The sequence below is a fragment of the Anser anser genome (genome assembly GCF_964211835.1).
Source record: "Anser anser genome assembly, chromosome: 1".
Classification (NCBI taxonomy): Eukaryota; Metazoa; Chordata; class Aves; order Anseriformes; family Anatidae; genus Anser; species Anser anser.
Genome location: NC_139720.1, coordinates 70,266,233 through 70,284,818, shown reverse-complemented (window position 1 = coordinate 70,284,818; position 18,586 = coordinate 70,266,233). Strand labels below are relative to the sequence as shown.

Here is an 18,586-nt window from a genome sequence, read left to right as displayed (position 1 = left end):
CATACATGCATTCAAAGAGCAAATTAAGTTTATGATTTTTTTTTTATTATTATTATTTTCCCCAGGGGCTGGAGGTTTCGAAACATGATTTAAAATGACTTGATGTAATATACAAGATCCTGACATAGGAGTTTAGTCTCCCTGCTAGGAAGTGCACAGGGATCCCCTGAATTTCTGTCTCAAGCCACTGTTTGATCCATCTGCACACATGTAAAAAACAGCGCTTAGAAGAAATGATGTATGCTTGATGTTAGGAAAAGCCTTTTTCCATCTAGAAAAACCATAAGTCAGTACCTTGGCAAGCATGAGAGCCTTGTTCTGTTACTGCTAAGATTCAAGACACCAGCATTTTTCAATGAGCAATATTTCAAGAGCACCATTTTTCATCTGCACACACGTGGAAATTGTACTTCAGGGGATTTCAGAAGCAGCATTCAAAGTGCAGCATATGTAAATGAAGAGTCACTACATAACTGCATGTGGGTGCCCCATCCAAACACTTTGATGCTGCAGCTTTTTCTGTCCTCTTTTGCTTGTAAGAGGAGACTGTGACTGAATGTGGGAGCTGTGTACACCAGAGAGTACACACACCCTGCTTGCCCATTCATATGCACCCCTTTTATTCATACATACGTTTCATAGCCTTACAGATCACCCTACTGCTTGTCACTGGCATCATGGAAAGCAACACTGTGTATATATTTAAAGAAAGCCATACAAACACAGCAGGTACCCTTTTACTTTCTGGTATGTTCCTTCATTTGTGGCTATTAAAAAATGCCCTCTTCGAGCCTCCAGCAAGTTTTTGTTACAGTGCTTCAAATTGCTCTGACAATTCTGATATTCATCAAATAGGTGGTGATAAAAATTGCAAAAACAAAAAGAAAAAAAAAAGATGGGGAGGGGAAATAGGCACTGGTAGTAATAGCAAGCTCTCAGCTTTCTTAGCAAGAGCAGATTGAAAAAGAAAGGAAAGGGAGGAAGGGAAAAACCCTTGTTGCAGGGATGGCCACTCAGCCAGGACCCTTCCCTAGCCAAGCCATCACACATTCCCTGTTGGATATAGTCCCTATGCTTGTGAAATCAGATAGATCTTAATCCTCACTCAGTTTGCACATACCTGAAAGCTTAGCTCCAGAAAATCTGTAAATACAATGAGAAGTACTGTACTGAATGTAGGGATTGTTTTCAGGACTTTTTCTGGGCATTGCCTATGCTTGAAGATTTCTCCTTGCTTTTAGGGGTGCTGTGCCAGGAAATTCCAGCCTCTATCTTTAAAGAATTAACATAGCACAATGGATCACTACAGCTTTGCTGCACATATATACCTCCGTTGCCTCGCAACTAATGCTGCTCTGAAACACAGCAGTTCCCCCTGTTTTGGATAGATGTAAACCTCTTTGCTGTCTAATGCTATTGAATCACTGGACCTCAGAAACTGAATCCAAGCCTGTAGGTTCAACAACTGGGTTGTGAAGTTCACCATCCTGAAGGCATCCTCAACAAATGGCCACCTCGATGCCCAAAGCTGATTCTGCAATTTATTGAGAGAGGTACCTTCCTCCTATGGGTCTGGCAGAGCAGAAGCTCAATAATGCTGGCAGAAGCAGCATCTCTCACTCTTGTGCCATGTGGGGGTTTGGGGAGACCAACTTACAATAGAAAAAAGCTCTTAGATAAAGTTAACACAGAAATACCTGTTTTTCTTTTACCAGCATTGCACTGAGATAATGTTAATCTTTTAACGCATGTATTATGTGATCACTAATATGACTTTAACTTCCTTTTATTTAACACCAGCCTCTTCAGAAAGTAAGAAATCACTGTCAATATCACAGCTACCTTATGGTCAGTCCTTTAGCACGCACTGAGTTGATCTTCATTTCGTTGAAATAAATGGGGAGCCAGCAAGGGAACAGATCTGTCTGATGACAAATTTATGTCAAGTATTTTAAAATTAATTTTCAATTATTCTCTTGTGATATACAGACATTTCAAATTTCCAGTAGAATGGGAAATAAAGTATCAAATTGTGCAATCTTTTACAGTAACACTTGCATAGATAAACTCAGAGCTAACTAGTGCTAAAGCAGAAATGAAATAACTTGCCTTCTATGAGCTACTACTTAAAAGCCAGATAAAGAAGGAGAAGAATAAACATAGCCTCAAAAGCACTTTTCCCTGTGTGTATGTATACACCACTCCTAAAACGTCCATTTTTAGGGTATCAAGAAGCAGATATAGCATTACCTATAACAAAATTAGTTTTTGAAGATGTTTGCCCATACTGTTGCTCAATATATTTGGGCTTATATGTCACCATGCCAATTAAAGAATTGAAGTGAAGGATACTTGCACACAAATACAGAACGTAAACTGGATTCCCAAAGAGGTTCTTCAGTGACGGCAAGAAGTCTGCAAGACAAAACAGCAGAAATGACAACCAGGCCAGAGAGAGAATAACTGCTGTGAATAATATATTGTAACCTTCCAGAAGCGGACTGCAGGATATTTCAGGGGGAATAAATGAAGTCCTGTGATGCTTATAAGAGATGCATTCCTAGTTGAGGGGAATGGTGGAGCAAAATACTAAGAATCAATTTTCTAGAACATCCATCTTGTTATAGGTACTTTCTTTTGCTCAGAAAACAGGCAGAGTTGTTTCATTGTCCCCTCAACAGCCACAGCATCCTTTAGCTTAATTTGGGAGTGGAGGGTAGTATGCACAGCTGACTGTAAGCACAGATATATTGAGTTGTGAATTCAAGTATTGAGGAAAATACTTTTGGCAAAGTTGGGCCAAGGAAATTCAGTTGTGTAAAAAAGCTTTTTTTAAAATAACAATGTTATCCTAAAACAGTATCTGGTTTGTGCCCATCCTTATTCTGATCCACTATTGTATGTATTCCATAAATGGATAACCATAAAGAAAAAGGAGGTTTAGCAGAAACTGAGATTGATACTTTATGATGCCCCACATCTGCAACAGCTAAGATCCATGAATAATTTTTGCTGAGTTTCATGAGATTTGATGCATCAATAGCATAATTTAAAAACTTCCAGGTGAAGAAATTTTTTGTGCAAGAGCAGGTCTAGAGAACAATTAAGAGACCCTTTTTGTGCATACTAATTAGATGGAGAATGACACCCAAGGGAAAAAATAATCTTGAGGCCACTAAACAGTATAAAAATTAGTGAGAGAAAGACCCAACAGTGAGGACACGAGCTCTAGTGACTTGCCTTTTGCCATCTCACCAATCTTCACTTGTTGCTGATAAGATTTGTGTTGCTCCTTGTTATCCTCAGTGATGAACTTTGACTGCTCAGAAGAGGTACTGGAGTCCTTTCTGCCCTCTGGTTTTGGGAGGTGTTTGGGCAGGAACCAGAAGGGGATGCAAGCCACAACACTGATCGCACCTGCTATTAAGTAACCCAGCCACCAGGCTCCCACCCACTGCACATCCTTGTGAGTTATTGTTACACTGTCTGGAGAAAGTCAAAAAAAAAAAAAAAAAGGAGAAAAATAAATGCTTTTAGGGAATGTTTGCTGATAACCAGGAAGGTGATTTGGCAGGGAGTTTCTCCAGAGGAGTCTGCCTGCCTCTAGATTTAGCTGTGCGATGTGTCTATGGGTGTTACAAGAGTGACTGATTGCAGAGAGGTGATAAGGACTTGCTGATTCCTGTGACACATTGGTGGCCTGTCCCTGACGCCATGGGGTCCCAGACTATGCTGCTCACACATCCCCAGAGAGGCTGTAACGACCAGGCCATGGAGTGGTCTGGGTGACCACACTCCTGCTCCCAGCTGGGCTGTTCTGTGTAAGAGTCACCAGAAGGAAGGAGTTGTGTGAGGAGGAAGGCAGTCATGAGCTCTGGTACTCATTGTGAGAGACCTGTTTTCTCAGCAATGGTGGTCTATTACAAAATGAATGCAGACAGCTCTTGGCAGGATCCTGAGCCACAGTCCTGCCTTCTCCTGGTGCCTGCTGTCTCTCCAGAGCCTCCTCACCAGGGCATCTCCTGGGAGTCACCAGCTGTGGATCTTCTGGGCTGAAGGAGAGCCAGACCTGGTACTTTTTCCACACCTGTCTTTGTTGCTAGACTTTTCTGTGTGAGGCGCTGCATTGCTCTCATCCATTTTACCTTATAAAGTACCCACTTTTCCCTTATCCCTAGAAACTAGACAGATATTTCTTTGCCTAAAATACATGCCTGAAGTAGGTATATTGGAGCCTGACTGAATTGTTTAAATCTGAGTTTTCTGACTTACCAAGATCTACAAAGCCAATGTCAACATAAAGTTTGGCACACAGGGATCCAAGAAGAAAGCCAAATATTGGACCTATGATTGCAAGCGTCTGTACACAGCCTGTAATAGAAAACAGGGGACTGTTATTTTTCTGACTGAAAACGAACATTTGTTCTTGCTGCATATAAAAATAAAGTACAATGTGGCAGGTAACAAGTGGGACAGTCTTAAAATACTGAGCCAAAGTTTGCTTTCAGGCATGTTAGTTACTCAAGTTAGAACCTTTACAATTAAAAAAAAAACTTTTTTTTTTTGTTTTGTTATCATCCGATTAAAGAATGAAGGTCAGACCAAGGGAAAAACCAGGGAACTTAACGGCCTAAACTCAATAATAATACCAATCTATAAGCACTACAAACACTTTAGCTGGCTAGATTAAGTTGTGGTGGACCCAGAACAGGCTGAAAAATCACTTTGGTTTGGTACCCAATATTAACATATTTCAATACACCCCCAGCCTAAATTTCCACGTATTCTAAATTTTCAAATTTGATTTGGAAATCTGGTAGGAACGAATCTTTTGCACAGAAATTCTGAGTTTTTCCCAGGCTGTAAACTTTCTGAAACAAGGTGCTGATGGAGAAGGACTTTCTGGTGATATTTCAGGTGAAAGTGCAGAGCTCATCACACAATGAACACAACAAAGAAACACTGATACCAACTTCTTCAAGCCTCAGTCACTCTTGATTGTAATCCTACCTCATTCTGGAGGGAAAGTTTTGAGTGCCTGATGAAATTCTATTTAAAATGCTTAAAAGAGTACATGTTTTTTTTTATCACTTTCCAGAGAACTGAATGTGCACAGAGGCACAGCAGTCCACATCCAGAAGAATTAGGAAGATTAGGGTAACAGCAGGAACCTAAGGTCAAATTCTTTCCTCAAATTAAGATAATGGAACTGTGCTGGTATGATTAAAAGGGAACTTGGTCCCTTGAGTGTACATGATTGTTAAATAAACTTTAATATTGGAAATAATGCAAGCAAAACAATCAGGGCAAGTTAATTCAACAACACTCACTCCATTAGCCAAAATGACTGTTTCCTCTAGGGAAAAATCCATTAAGAAAAAAAACAAAACAAAACAAAACAGTGATTTATTTACTCTACCAATGTATAAGGCAGCATCCTCTTCAAAGGCATAATCATCAATGTATGTAATTCCCAAAGGCTGGATAGGAGTTTCACCTATTCCACGTAGAAGATTTCCCAGTAAAACATAGATCCACATAGAAGAGCCTGCTTCTTTTTCACATCCTGGATACATCACAAGAGAGACAACAATTATGTGTTTTTCCACAACATTTTGACACTGAATGCACAGGACTTCTTAGGTACTTCTAGAGTAGGAAAAGCAGTGATTACTAAGAAAAATGTTTTGGAACTGGAGGTTGTGGTGGCAGTTTTAAGCCAATCAGATTGAGGTGGACACACACTTAGTATGAACTGCTTCAAGCAGATTGTAAAAGATATTATAAGTCATCCAGTTTTAAAAACTACATCCTTAGTACATCCCATTTTAGAAAACTTTTGCTCTTGCTTCTAACCAAAACTGGGATTTTCTAATGGAAAAAGTTGGGAAACATTGATGATAGCAAGTGCTACAAGTCACATCTATTCCAGATCCAACGATCAAAACACATACACACACTTTTTGGTCCAGAGAGGGTCCGATTTTCTCATCCGTATCTTAGTCTATAAATTCAGCCTGTATGGATGTCATGCCCAGACATGTGGGAGGAAGGCTATGTCTCAGCTCCAATAAGTTGCTGCCATTCAGCTCAGGTGGGCACCCATGAGGAGCTAGCTCAATAAACCCAGAGGGGTGGGCAGGCAGGGAAGGAAATGAGAAGCTGGGTCTGCAGTCTGGGAGACGCAAGTGGCTATTTCCAGTGGGATGAGGACCCAAAGGCACATCTCATGACAGAGGGAAGACCAGAAATTTTGTACGCCACCATGGGAGATCATCTGGTGTTTCTACAAGCCACGAAGCTGCAGAAAGTTTTTGGAGGAAGCAGCAAGGCTGAAGGAAAGGTGTCAGCCTGAAAAGACATCTTAGCAATATACAGTGGCAGTTATTAATTTATTTTCAATAAGTTTGTCTCATCAGGTAGATCTGGATTTTCTCTGGGAAAGATCCTTCTGTTTCCCATTTATTATTTCTTGCATTCTAATAAACTATTGCTTTAGAGTTTGAGAGTCTTTTAATATGTTTTATTTTGCTTATCACAATACGCAAAAGAGATTGCTCTCACCTGCATTTATTTTGGCTTGAGATTTTTCCAGGGCTGAGAGAGGAGTTTGGCTTTTATCCTGCAAGCATGGAGAGATGCTAACAGTTGAATTCATGGTAGAAGGAAATCTTTCATACCGATATCTGTTTATAAACAGAAGTTATTTTTTACTCTCCCAACTTATAAGAAAAAAGAAACAAACAAATCTGTTGCTACCATGGAAGAGAGCACTTGAATACAGCACTTAAATGTAGATTTCATCTGCATCCAGTGTTGCCAGTGTTCCGTGTGGTTTACAAGGAATAAATGGCGCTTGGTTCATACTGTGGTAGTACGTGAAAATTGTCCATTTGGTTCTCTCTCTGTCAAAGTGATGCATTTCAGTTTAACAGGTAATTTGCTCTGTTATGTTATGTGAATCTGTACTAAGAAATAATCAGACAGTGAGGGCATCCTGTGGCTTGTGTTTAACACTCCGATTGTCTTCCTGATTTTAGTCGTCACTTCACCAAAGCTTCAACAATTCTTAAGCTATGTCAAAACATGGCCAATCAATTGAGATCATAGACTAATAAAATGATACATTGAATAAAACTGAGAAGAACATACGTTAAATTATTAGATCTGTTATAATAAAATTTGTCTTTGTAATGCATATTAAATTGAGTAACCACATCTGCATATGCCTATTTCTATGGGCCTTATCACGATTAATGCCTAAACATCTCAGTGAGCTAACATGCAGTGTGCATAGCCCAGCTGGAAAATACTGATCACTTTGCACTTACCGTCCCATGAAGAACTGGGGCATTGCAATTAGGAATGTTCCTGCTGACATAATTAAGCAGCCTGCTCCAATTATTCTTGGCCTGTGAAGCTTCGCTCCAAAGTAGCTTACAAGAATTATGGTTAGGAGGTTCCCTTTGAAAGTACAAAAGGAAAACTAAGTTTTACAGCTTTTTGATAAGACATCCCCCAGCAAAAGTATTCCTAGTGTGGAGTGTATACAGCCATTTCAGAGGGAGAGGGCTGATTGCATGGGTTTGGTGCTTCAGCCTCTTTCCAGGCATCCTTAAAGGAGCCCAATACCTTCCATGATAAGAAAACCATAAACTTTTGGAAAAGCAACTGGAAAAGACAAGAGAGATTATGTCAGATGATAGAGTGCAGCAAACCTTTATACACAAGCTAAGATTTCATTCCCATGAATATCACAGTCCATTGAACAGCCAAGAGATAAATCCAGTAATCTGAAACAGCAAGAGATGATGTCACACTGGAAACCTTAGTACAAGACTGTACAATGAACATAGATTACAGTTAGAGTTTTGTACTTCTACAAAAGGAGAAAGCTAGAATCTTTGAAAGCAATTTAATTCTCATTCAAGAGTTAAAATTTATATTAATATTAATTAACCAGCAGCTAAACTTATCAAATCACAAAATATTTAGGACTATGTTGGATTGCTTATGTTAGCAACCTTATCCTATCCAATGTAATCATAATGACAGTCATATAATTCCTAGGTGAACCTTGCTCACTTTTAGTAGTCCTAGGAGATTCATACAATTATTTTTCATGACAAATTTTGTCACTGTTTTTTTTCTTTCTTTTTCCTGAAAACAAAAATGAATTTGTACAACACATACCAATTTCAAAACTGCCATCAATAACGCCAACCAAAGAGGAAGGGATATCAAATCTTCTTTCTATTTGTGTGATAGTACTTTTTAGATAACTTCCTGACAGTGCTTTAGCAAAATAAACAAAAGATAATGCACCAAGAAATATCTGTGAAAGAAAGTGACAGTGATTAATATCAGGCAGTACAGAATATTTACTTTATTAATTATTTCTAAACAATTCTACATTCCCACTTCTTTCCCACTTCTTTTTGCTGATAAACATGTCAATATTTCTCCCACTCTATGAAATATGCTTGATTGCCTATTTATCTAGTTCCTATTAGTCATAACAATATATACAAATCTTGATATCCACCACTGCTAATTTCAGGTAGATGCCAAGGTTACTGATGAAGGACTGATAAATATAGTGCCCTCCCGATCTCTCATAGCAATAACGATAAAGGTATTTATTAAGTGGGGCTTGGCAGAGATAGGAGTTGGTTTGGGGATATTTTTAAACAGTCATAGGCATTTGGTTCCTACTAAAAACAAGCAGATTGAATTCATTGCAAGCAAAATTAACTGGAAGATGTACTCCAAAAGGGCACTACATTCATTTAAATAACTAATGGCTCATAGTCTCTGTGACAGAACTAAATTTAGCCTGATGTAACTCCCCACCCTGAAGTGCATGTAGGGTGAATGCAGGGTTCTCAGCTCCATCTGTTCCTCTCCAACAGTGCTATTGCCTAACGTAAACACAGCTTTACTAAGTTTACTAGCTCTAGGGATACTCACACACCATGCAATTGATCTCGGAAACCACATTGCCTTCTGCCTTCAGATGCAGGCTGGGTTGACTGAATATATATGTCTGCTCTTTGCCAAAAGTGTTAAAAGCCCTAAACTCAAAATTAAAACACAAAGTAATGTTTGGTATATGGAGAGGCCTAGACCCTTGCCCTACTCTTTAGGCCTGCTCTCTGAGCGATCAGTCTTCCGGCAAGCTGGAGTCCTGGAACAACTTCCCCTCCTCCAGTGCAACACGCCTAACAACATCACAATTGACAGGGCACATTGGTAGTGATACTGGCATCGATGCTGAATGCCAATTCTTGTGTCAAGGTTCAAAAATATCTTTTTTATCATTCAACATGCTTTTCTTTATAAAGAGATGGTTATTTCCCTTTCAGGAGCACTTGTGGGTAAATAGAATCTCATTCTTATTTTCCATGGTGATAGTTCTCAAAAAGCTCTCTAATAAAAAGATTGCCATAATATTTTACATTTTCTGTGTGTTTATGCTGTTGGATTTTAAATAGTAATGTGAAAATAAGTACAGTTTTCCACATGAAAATCATACAGGTTAAAGTAGAACTTCAAACTTCTCCATGTCCCTCTGGCACATGTTTTTTCCACTGGGCTTGGAGCTGTCCCAGGAGGGAGATGGAGACCCCATGCAGTGGTGGTTGCTCCTAATTTAGAGCTGGGACAGAAAGCTGCATAGGATTTCACTTTCTTCAGTCATCTTTGAACAACAGAAAGTAAAATATTTCACCACATCTTTTTGGTTTATAAGGGCAATTTTAACACATGTGAAGGCTGTTGATTGGTAAAACACAAAAACAAACAAAAACAACAGCAACAAAAAACCACCTGTTGACTCTGCATATTGTTCTTGTATTCTAAAGGTTAATCATATTAGTTTGGTTCTCAGAAGTCAAAAATTTCCTGCACAGAAAAAAATCTGAGCTGAAATATTATTTGTTTTCTATTTTTGGATCTAATAGACTGATTCCTGACTGCCTAATCTGTGACTGAAGTTTTATTCAATGAGGGAATCGGATTATCATTGCAGCAAATGGAGGAACAATGATAAAATTACTATTGTGCTACAAATTTGATTGATACAACTCATCCTCTATTTCAAAGCAGGATCCCAATTCTGGGCCTTTACAGGAGCAGGCAAAATCAAGGAGGATACTCAATAATTAATATATATATATATATATACACACATATATATCAGTCGTTAGACTCTATTAAGCTGACAATATCTTAACTGCTTTGCATAATATATAGACTTCAGCTCAACTATTGTTGAACTCAGTGACTTTATTGGGAGCTGGAGCAGAATCTGCAAATGAATTTTTTTACAGTTTAATGTAGCAGTGAAACTGCTACAGTTTAGTTTCAAAGTCCTCTCATGCAGAACTCACTCAAATCAGGAAAATTATAGTAACATAGCACTCAGAACGCTGAGACCGTAATACAAATATTATTTTCCAGAGCCCAGAAGACTACCATGGCTACAATCTTAAAAAAGCAATCTGTGCTAACAGCTGTCTGTGGTATCTGGCTTCTGATACTCTGTTCTTAACTTCAGGAAAATAGGATGGTACAATAAAGACAATACAACTGACCTTTCAGGATGAGCATTAAAGATGTTGTAACACCCAAGCCTCAACCAACATTTTATATTTAAATATTGCCAAAACTTAGGCAAATACAGATAAGAAGTAGATTTTTTTTTGTGGCTTTGAAGTAACTTCAATAGCTTTGTACTGACTCACCAACACATAATCACAACTTAAAAAGGGTTATTTCAAAAATAAAATAAAATAAAATAAAAATGAGGTTTTCTAAGTCCCTATTAAAATATTTGAAAACTCTTACTCTACCTTTATACCTCCACAACATGATTGTTTCTCCTTGGAAGCGGAAGATTCGGATTTGAATGAAGATCGGTCAACGGGCAGGATTGTGTTGCTTGAGAAATACTGAGTATTTTCTTTTGATGAAATCTCCATGATATACCCTGCCTCTAAACTAGAAAACATGAAAAACATTTTAAAAGGACATCCTATTAGCTCAGCCTCATAAGCTTGTCATGTGACAGCAACACCCTGCTGTACTGTTTTCCCAACAACAGCAATTATCAAACTTCACAAGAGAATCTGACCAGTGCACTGAATGTTTAATTATGGAAATTTGCAATCCACTTGCCTATAATAATGAAGATTAAATCATACTCAGTAAACCGTTTTCATCTTCATTTTAGAGCTATCATCAATGTGATTTCATTGAGCATTTGGCCAAGCATCACCAGCAGACTAAATACGGCATTTTAAATAACATTTCTGGAATCTGTATGTAAATTCACATTTCTAGATGTGATTATTATTGCAGAGATTTCTCAGAATTGATCTCTAAACTTCCTATACATGTGGGACATTAAGTAATTAGATCAAAGGAAATCTAGCCCTGTTAATGAGGGACTTGAATTGCTTGAAACATTGAAACTTGCTTGAAGATTGAAACATTAGCTCTAATCATCTGATCATAGCTAATGAGTTACACAAGAATAAAGAGGTTTAGTTCTTTTTACCATTTCAGATAGGGCCTTAGGGCTCAGTGGTTTTGTCAATTGTTACAGGAAAAGTGTGAATTTGCTTCTTTGCAGGTAAATACAAAGAAGTAAAGAAAATCTAAATACTGCACTTTGAGAACCAAAGATGTCAGTAATTCTTAAATCTCTACTTACATAGTACATTACTTTGGTTTTAATTTCAATCTCTCTAAATCAGATCTGAAAATATTTATGAAATCAGCTTCTGTGCTCACTTTTGAGCAGCACTGTGTTTTATAGAACTGCTGGCTGAAAATAGGAATAGAAGTTCCTATTCTTTTATGTTTATCTAAAGCACAGATCTTACACAAATAAGATACAGATATGGTTTTAAGAATATATATATATATACGTTATATACATTTGTATTCATGAATTCCAATGTGTGTACAACAGGTACTTGTACTTTCAGAAATGTGAAATAACAAAAGTGTATCTAGACTTTGTTAGTATATAGGCAAGACAAAAAGACTGTCTGAGATAAATCAGGTACCAAAATTTCCAGTGAGAATTCTCTATGACATCAGATGAAACAGAAGGTAGTGACTGCATGTAAGAGAAATAACTGCATTTGACACTGCCACATCAGGGACAGTAATGCATTTCCTTGTCAGCACTAATGAGTATACAAATATTTTTTAAAACAACAATAACAAAAGAAGGATGGTTTGTGCTTGCTGCAGAAAATAAATTGTTCCTACTCTGCTGGTGATGTTTGTGAACTTGGGAAAAGTCACTTTGCATGCCCTTCTCACAGACTTGTACAATGGAAAATGACAGGATATACCTCACAAAACTCACATGAGGATAAATTCATTCAAACTTGTGAGTATGGGCAAGACACACACATAAGGTATGCTGCCAGGTAAGCACATGAAATAATAGCTTCTAGATTACAGTTTGAAATGCTCTGTATATTACTATTACAGCAATCTAGGAATGAAAAAAAAAAAAAGACTGAGAAAGGAAAACATCTGAAATGTGGTTGGAGTTAATTGTCTTTATCACTGAGCAAAGCAATAACCAATTTTAACCAATTTGGGAAGGTCCAGCAAAATAGCATTAACCTGCACAGTCTCCTCCACTGCACCCCATATACAGGGATGGACAAAAAGAGAAATGCCATGGAGGTGTGGAGATGGAATATGACACACCAGAGTTTGACCACGTCATACAAGTTAATGTGTGATGCTTGACTGCATCAGGCCACACTGAGCTGGTACAATTCATGAAAGGACAGAGAATCAACAGTGGTGCTCAAACAAGACTTATGCTCAAGAGTATAAACAAATTATAAGAATTATTACTATTTATTCTGGCACTCTGGGTGTCAAATAGAAATGTCCTAGGAAGGACTGATAGCCGCACAAGTTTTGCAGGTTTTGCTTGTAACTATGGCACAACTTTACAGAGGACAGTAGTTTTCTGACCCGGAGCGACCTCCGACCTTATATCTCAGAGCATCATTTCAGATGCTCTGATAATATCTCTGAGGGAAGCTCTTAACACAAAATGGAGAGCAGAGTAAAGGGGCCAGGGGTACCACAGACCACTGCAATGTTAGCTCTAATATTTCTTCTTTCATGCAACAAGTATAAATATGAGTGTTTCGCTAACCACAAACTTGTCTAGTGCTGCTCAAACGCTTTTTTTTGGTTCCATTGATATTATAGCAACAACCTTAGCTTTTTGCCCTGTCTTCTTGGACACCATATTTTTGCAGTGTGCCATGAAACCTGAAGACAGATAATCCATGTCAGCTCTTCTATCCCAGATGTGTCAGGAATGCTTGGAAAGAATAATCCCAAACAGTGGCACAACATTTCCTTGTGGTCAGGTTTCTGGATCAATTAAGCTGATAATGACAAAGAGCTGGAGTTCAGCCTGCACCACTCTCCTTGTTTAAGAAAGGTCCATTTAGTTGATAATACAAGAGAAATGCAGTCACCTCATCATCACTGAAACATTCTGGGCCAAATTCAACCCCCTCAAGTTTACACTGCTAAATTAAAGCTTCCTGTATCTAGCAAACTTCATGTAGTTCTCCCTGTGTATATCTATGTATGTCTGTGCACACTCAGTTGAGATGAATATAATCATACATTCTTTACCTGATCTATTAATGATTGCAGAAGTGTTTATGTATGGATGTACATCCACATACACAAACATTTCTTAAAGCTATATCTATTGGAAGACAAACTCCTAATTGAAAGGATATTATTATATGGATTAAGTGCATTCAGTCTACTCACTAGTAGTTTAAAAATATGACCCGAGCAACAATTACCTTGGCACAATATTTAGATTTGCTAGTTATTTTTAGTAAGTATGTTTACCATGTAATATTTGCAGCGATAAAAATATATTCATTGGTTTTATGAGTCCTTATTACTAAACCTGCACAGAATCTTCCAAAATGTAGGTTTTCTGACAGCAATAGTATTCAGCTCTTTCATAAGCAAGTAACTACATGGTAAGAACAAAACAAGTTTACCAAAGCATAAACAGTTACACGTGTACATACAGACAATGTATTTTCTCTTCCTTCAACCAGATACCCTCTAAGAAGTATTTCCTAATTTCCTAAGCATCTTCTGAAGCTTACTCTGAAGTCTTCAAGGATCTTTGAAGATATTTAGTAAACGGATCTTCCATGGATTAATTCTTCTAGATCCATTTTGTAACTTTTACCAGAGACTAAGAAAACATTGTAGGGCTGTTTCCTGTCTTAGGAAATGCTTCCCTTATTTAAGGCTGCTCTTCTCCATAATAGTCAAGGAAGAGTAGGTACATAAGTGAAAACAGTGCCTAATTCTTCTAACGCATTCTGTACTATCAGCCCCCAAATTAGCAGAGGTTCTCTTGGACACAACTAAAGTAGACACTATCAAAACCAGAAATGTTTTTTTCTCTGTGAGGATAAAGGTGGAAAGAACATGGTGTTTTACCACACTTATGAAGAATCAAATAAAACCAAGTGAGTTCCACCTTAAAATTGCCTTTTTTTTTGGGGGGGGGGGGGGGGGGGGGAGTACTGAAATAAATAAAATGGGCAGAATTGTATCACCAGTCATTCTAATGGGAAAGAAGGGCACTGGAGCAGGTGCCCTGAAGTGAAGGGAGCCTTACAAACTTTGTTACAGTCTCTACAACTGTGTACAACCCAGCTGGTGACACTGTCTGAAGGACCACTACGTGGTCACAGCATCTCCCTGCTCATCACCAGGGCTCACAGCTGGGGCACTGATCCCTCCTCGCACTTCTGGCTCCTGCCAGCCAGGGTGCAGGAGCCCCCTCCCATGAGATCACTTCCCATCCCATCAAGAGCAGGCCCACTAGCTTACCTGTGAGACAGCTCGGGCAGCAGCGGCTTGTACCCTTCTGAGGGCTGGCATGTAGGGCTGTGCTGGGTGGTCAGATCCAAGGAAGAGACCTTCAAGCATGCATGCAGTGGGCTGAGGCACCACCAGGCAGCTCCCGGAGTGCCTTTCCACTCATTCAAACTCCAGGAAATGAAAAAAGCCCTTCCCCCCACTGGAAACGAGTATGCTTTGCAATAAGCCTCCTCAGGCATGTCTTTGTTATGTGGCAGCCCACAGGCATAGGAGCTGCACTTGTTAGACTAGGTGGCCACAGGAGACGGGTACAGAGACATCCTCTCAAAAAGGCAACTCAACAAAGAGAAGAAAAAACAAATCTTACCTGGCAGCAGAAATCTCCACAGATGGTGCCTACCCTTTTTTCTAGGTAAGCTCCCTCTACCACTTTTACCTACCCATACATTCATGCACATGCTCAGGTCCCAAATTAGAAATAGGAAAAGCTGGAGGGAAAGACCACCTTTTATAAACTACCCAGACTAAGGACAGTACATATTATACTGGAGGTAGAGAAAGGAATAAACATAGGGGTGGGGGGGCTGCTGTCTCCTGTTTTGCCTGAGAACTTGGTATTCATCTCCCCCCATACTCCTTTCCCACCGCCTCAATTTTTTCTTCCCTCCTCCCCTCCTACTAACTCCAGCAAATCAGGCATACGGCAAGCAACAATGCCGGGTGCTTGAAATCCTGGAGAGCACTTAAGCCCTCCCTGGGGTATTTTTCTTTGGAACCTGCTACAAGTTTGATGGAGCACGTGACAAAGATTTGTTGAGAGAGAAAAAATAATCCTGATCTTCTTAATTGCTCATTCCCAGGAAAAGAAAGATTTCAGGGCAGAATGGGCCAGAAAAAAGAAAAAAGAAAAAAGAAAAAAGAAAAAAAAAAGGGGTGGGGGGTGGGGGGGCTGGTTGGGAGAAGATAGGATGTGGGGTGAAAAGGTTATTTACAGAACTTTCCAATCCAGGCACTGGTTCTTCCCAGTATGCCCACTACTCCCACAAAGTCCCTGGGCAAAGTCCTTGCCAACATGAAGTAAAACCAGCATGAAGAGATCCATTAAAGGAGAGGACAGAATTGTACTAGATAATCAGTCAAGCTCTTTGCCAAAATTAAAGGAAAATTTTGCAAACTTCATTCCAGCCCTGTGTTTCTCCTGTCACATGGTTATGGCTGTTGAAATGGCAACATGAAATAGGAAGTTCATGTAATGGTGAGGGATGTGGTTCTCAGCAAAGTCACTTGAACTGAGGAAGGTTATAAATCCTGCATGTTCTGCTAACTTGTGAGATTTCATTACACAAACAGAGAAAGTATTAACTACAAATTCTTCTTCCTTCCCCCTCCTTGCTCTCTTCTACCCTCTGCAGTTGGGTATGTTGCCATGGCAGCTAAAACTCCACTGACACTCAAAATGGTAAGGTGCCAAACACAGCACCTTGGAGCAGATTTCTGTTTTCCTAGATTTAATACAAATTATTATCCATTCCTTCATTATATCTCCATTTTGGGTTCTTAATGCAGCTGGAATTTTATTACACTGCACGTAATTCACATTTTGTTCTTTAATATGTCTTATATCCTTACTTGGCTGGTTTGGAAACTTGGAAATCTCTTTTCCCCTTTTCTAAGAGATATCAGTGTGCCTAATAGCCCACAGGAATTAGTGATTAGGAGAATTGAGTTCTTTCAGCCTCTTTCTGAGAGCAGTTTCTAGCCTGTTTCCTTCAATTATTAGGAAAACCGAGTTTACACAGTATCTGTACTAGTTTTGCCTAATCTTTAATTTTTGTTGCTGACCGTGTCTCCTCCAATGACTTCTGACAAACTCCAGTTTTTCTGCCACTGGTAGCCTTCACCACAATGTCCTTTAATATAGGTGAAGTTCATATTCAGAATACCATATTCATTATATAAATCTCTTTCACATAATTCATCCGAGACCCCATTACACTACAGATTTTACCGATAAGCTCTGGCGCATGGTTCTCAACCCTTAGAGAAAAAAGAAAGAAAAAATATGGGGGGGGGGGGTATGCAGTTTAAGATGAAGTAATGCTTTAAAGAATGAGGCCTGTCAGGTTTAGTGCAATATTCTCATCATTTCTGGATTTTTGTATCACTGTAAATCCTCAGCATCAGCTTTCTAACACAGTTGATCTTTTACTGGAATTTATTTATAGACCCTTCTCTGACTTCTTTATAGGTGTAGATATCTTAACTGGAACTTTACCAAAACCACCCTGAGGGAGATACTTTCCATTATGGAAAGTTTTCTTACACCTTTCAAATGAGCATCACCATTCACTTACGAGCTAATTATAGCAGTCCTCAGCAACAGTCATATTTATTTCCTCTACAGTTCTTTTCTAGATGCTTGGAGAAAATGAACATAAGATCCCCCCTAAAACTAACTCAGTGAGTCCATCTGGCAGAGGAGAAAGTGTCATCCAGGTAGGAATTTATCAGTCTCACAGGCCTCTCACACAATAGATATTGCATAGGAAGGTGATGCAGTAGATCACCTACTTTGATTTATTAACGAGAACTGAGACATGGGAAACAAATCACTACCAATTCTGATGCAGCACATGACACCTCTTATCGCAATCCCCACTCTGATTTCTCTTTTCACTGCCTACCACAGTAAAGCACTGCAGAAGCACAATGTCACAAAACTCCCTGAAAGCTCACTAGACAATTAATCAAAGAAAGATTTTGCTTTCCCATAGTCCCAAAAGAAATTGCTTACTTATATATGCTTATTCTATAATTGAAACAAAGCCTTGAAAGCAGATATAGGACAAAGGATCAGACTAAATGCTGTTCCTCAAAGTCTGCTTCCATTTTCTTTGCATTCCTACCTTGTGTTTATTACAGGAAATTAGAAGCCAGACCACCTTCATTTCTAAAGTACAGGGTTCAATGAATTACATTTACAAAGCCTAGTCTAGCCACGGTGAATAGCTGGGACAAGAGTAATCTTAATTGATAGACATGTCAATAGGCTAATCACACAGCAGGTTTGTGGGTCAGTCTTTAAACCATCCAGCAGCAGATCTCTAAGGTGAAGCTCCACAGAATTGGCTGCTGCTTCTTCGAGCACATTTCATGAAAAAATGTTAACCTTGTAAGGTCTCAACCCCCCCCCCCCAAAATAAAAAACAACAACAACAACACAACACCAGTGTTCAGACACATGAACTTTTTTCTTTTGTAAAAGATGTTTTGTTAAAACATATTCTAACAGACATTTAAGGGCTTGCCTGCAAATATAAACATTATACTGAAACCTGAATACACATATAAACACTGCAAAGAAACTTTTGGTTTTATCTGATAAAAGGAAAATATTGACTTAGGGAAAAAAAAAAAAGAGAGAGAGAGAGAGAGAGAGAGAAACTCAGAAAACGTATAACCAGGATTTTGATAGACCATGTTGTCATTTTGTCTTAAAATTTGAGCTCGTATAATTTCTATGGTCTGACAGAGAGCATATTCCCAAGCCTTAGTATTGCATCAGAAAGCGGAGCTATGTACAGACTTTCAGCAGAATGAGTTCTCAGCTACTTAGCTTGACACTTGGCCAAATGATCTTTTATTATTTTATTTATGCTATTCTGTG

At 38.8% G+C, this 18,586-nt stretch overlaps 1 protein-coding gene across 10 annotated transcripts in view; it reads right to left on the bottom strand.

Annotated features, from left to right (window-relative positions):
* LOC310893162 (solute carrier organic anion transporter family member 1C1-like) overlaps positions 1-18,586 on the bottom strand; it is a 30,573-nt gene extending 11,987 nt beyond the window's left edge. The window contains exons 1-10 of one of the 10 annotated variants that reach the window (XM_083821780.1): positions 15,287-15,327; positions 14,929-15,017; positions 10,854-11,001; positions 8,194-8,335; positions 7,332-7,464; positions 6,565-6,686; positions 5,420-5,566; positions 4,273-4,371; positions 3,241-3,486; positions 2,251-2,415 (exon numbers count right to left, since the gene is read on the bottom strand). In XM_083821780.1, the coding sequence (XP_083677906.1) occupies positions 2,251-2,415; positions 3,241-3,486; positions 4,273-4,371; positions 5,420-5,566; positions 6,565-6,686; positions 7,332-7,464; positions 8,194-8,335; positions 10,854-10,982 (1,183 nt within the window). In that variant the 5' untranslated portion in view covers positions 10,983-11,001; positions 14,929-15,017; positions 15,287-15,327. Of the gene's footprint in view, positions 1-2,250; positions 2,416-3,240; positions 3,487-4,272; positions 4,372-5,419; positions 5,567-6,564; positions 6,687-6,759; positions 6,906-7,331; positions 8,107-8,193; positions 8,336-10,853; positions 11,002-14,108; positions 14,128-14,189; positions 14,584-14,928; positions 15,830-17,825 lie in introns of those variants that run through there. The other 9 variants (XM_083821783.1, XM_083821781.1, XM_083821776.1 and 6 more) reach the window with 9 other exon arrangements.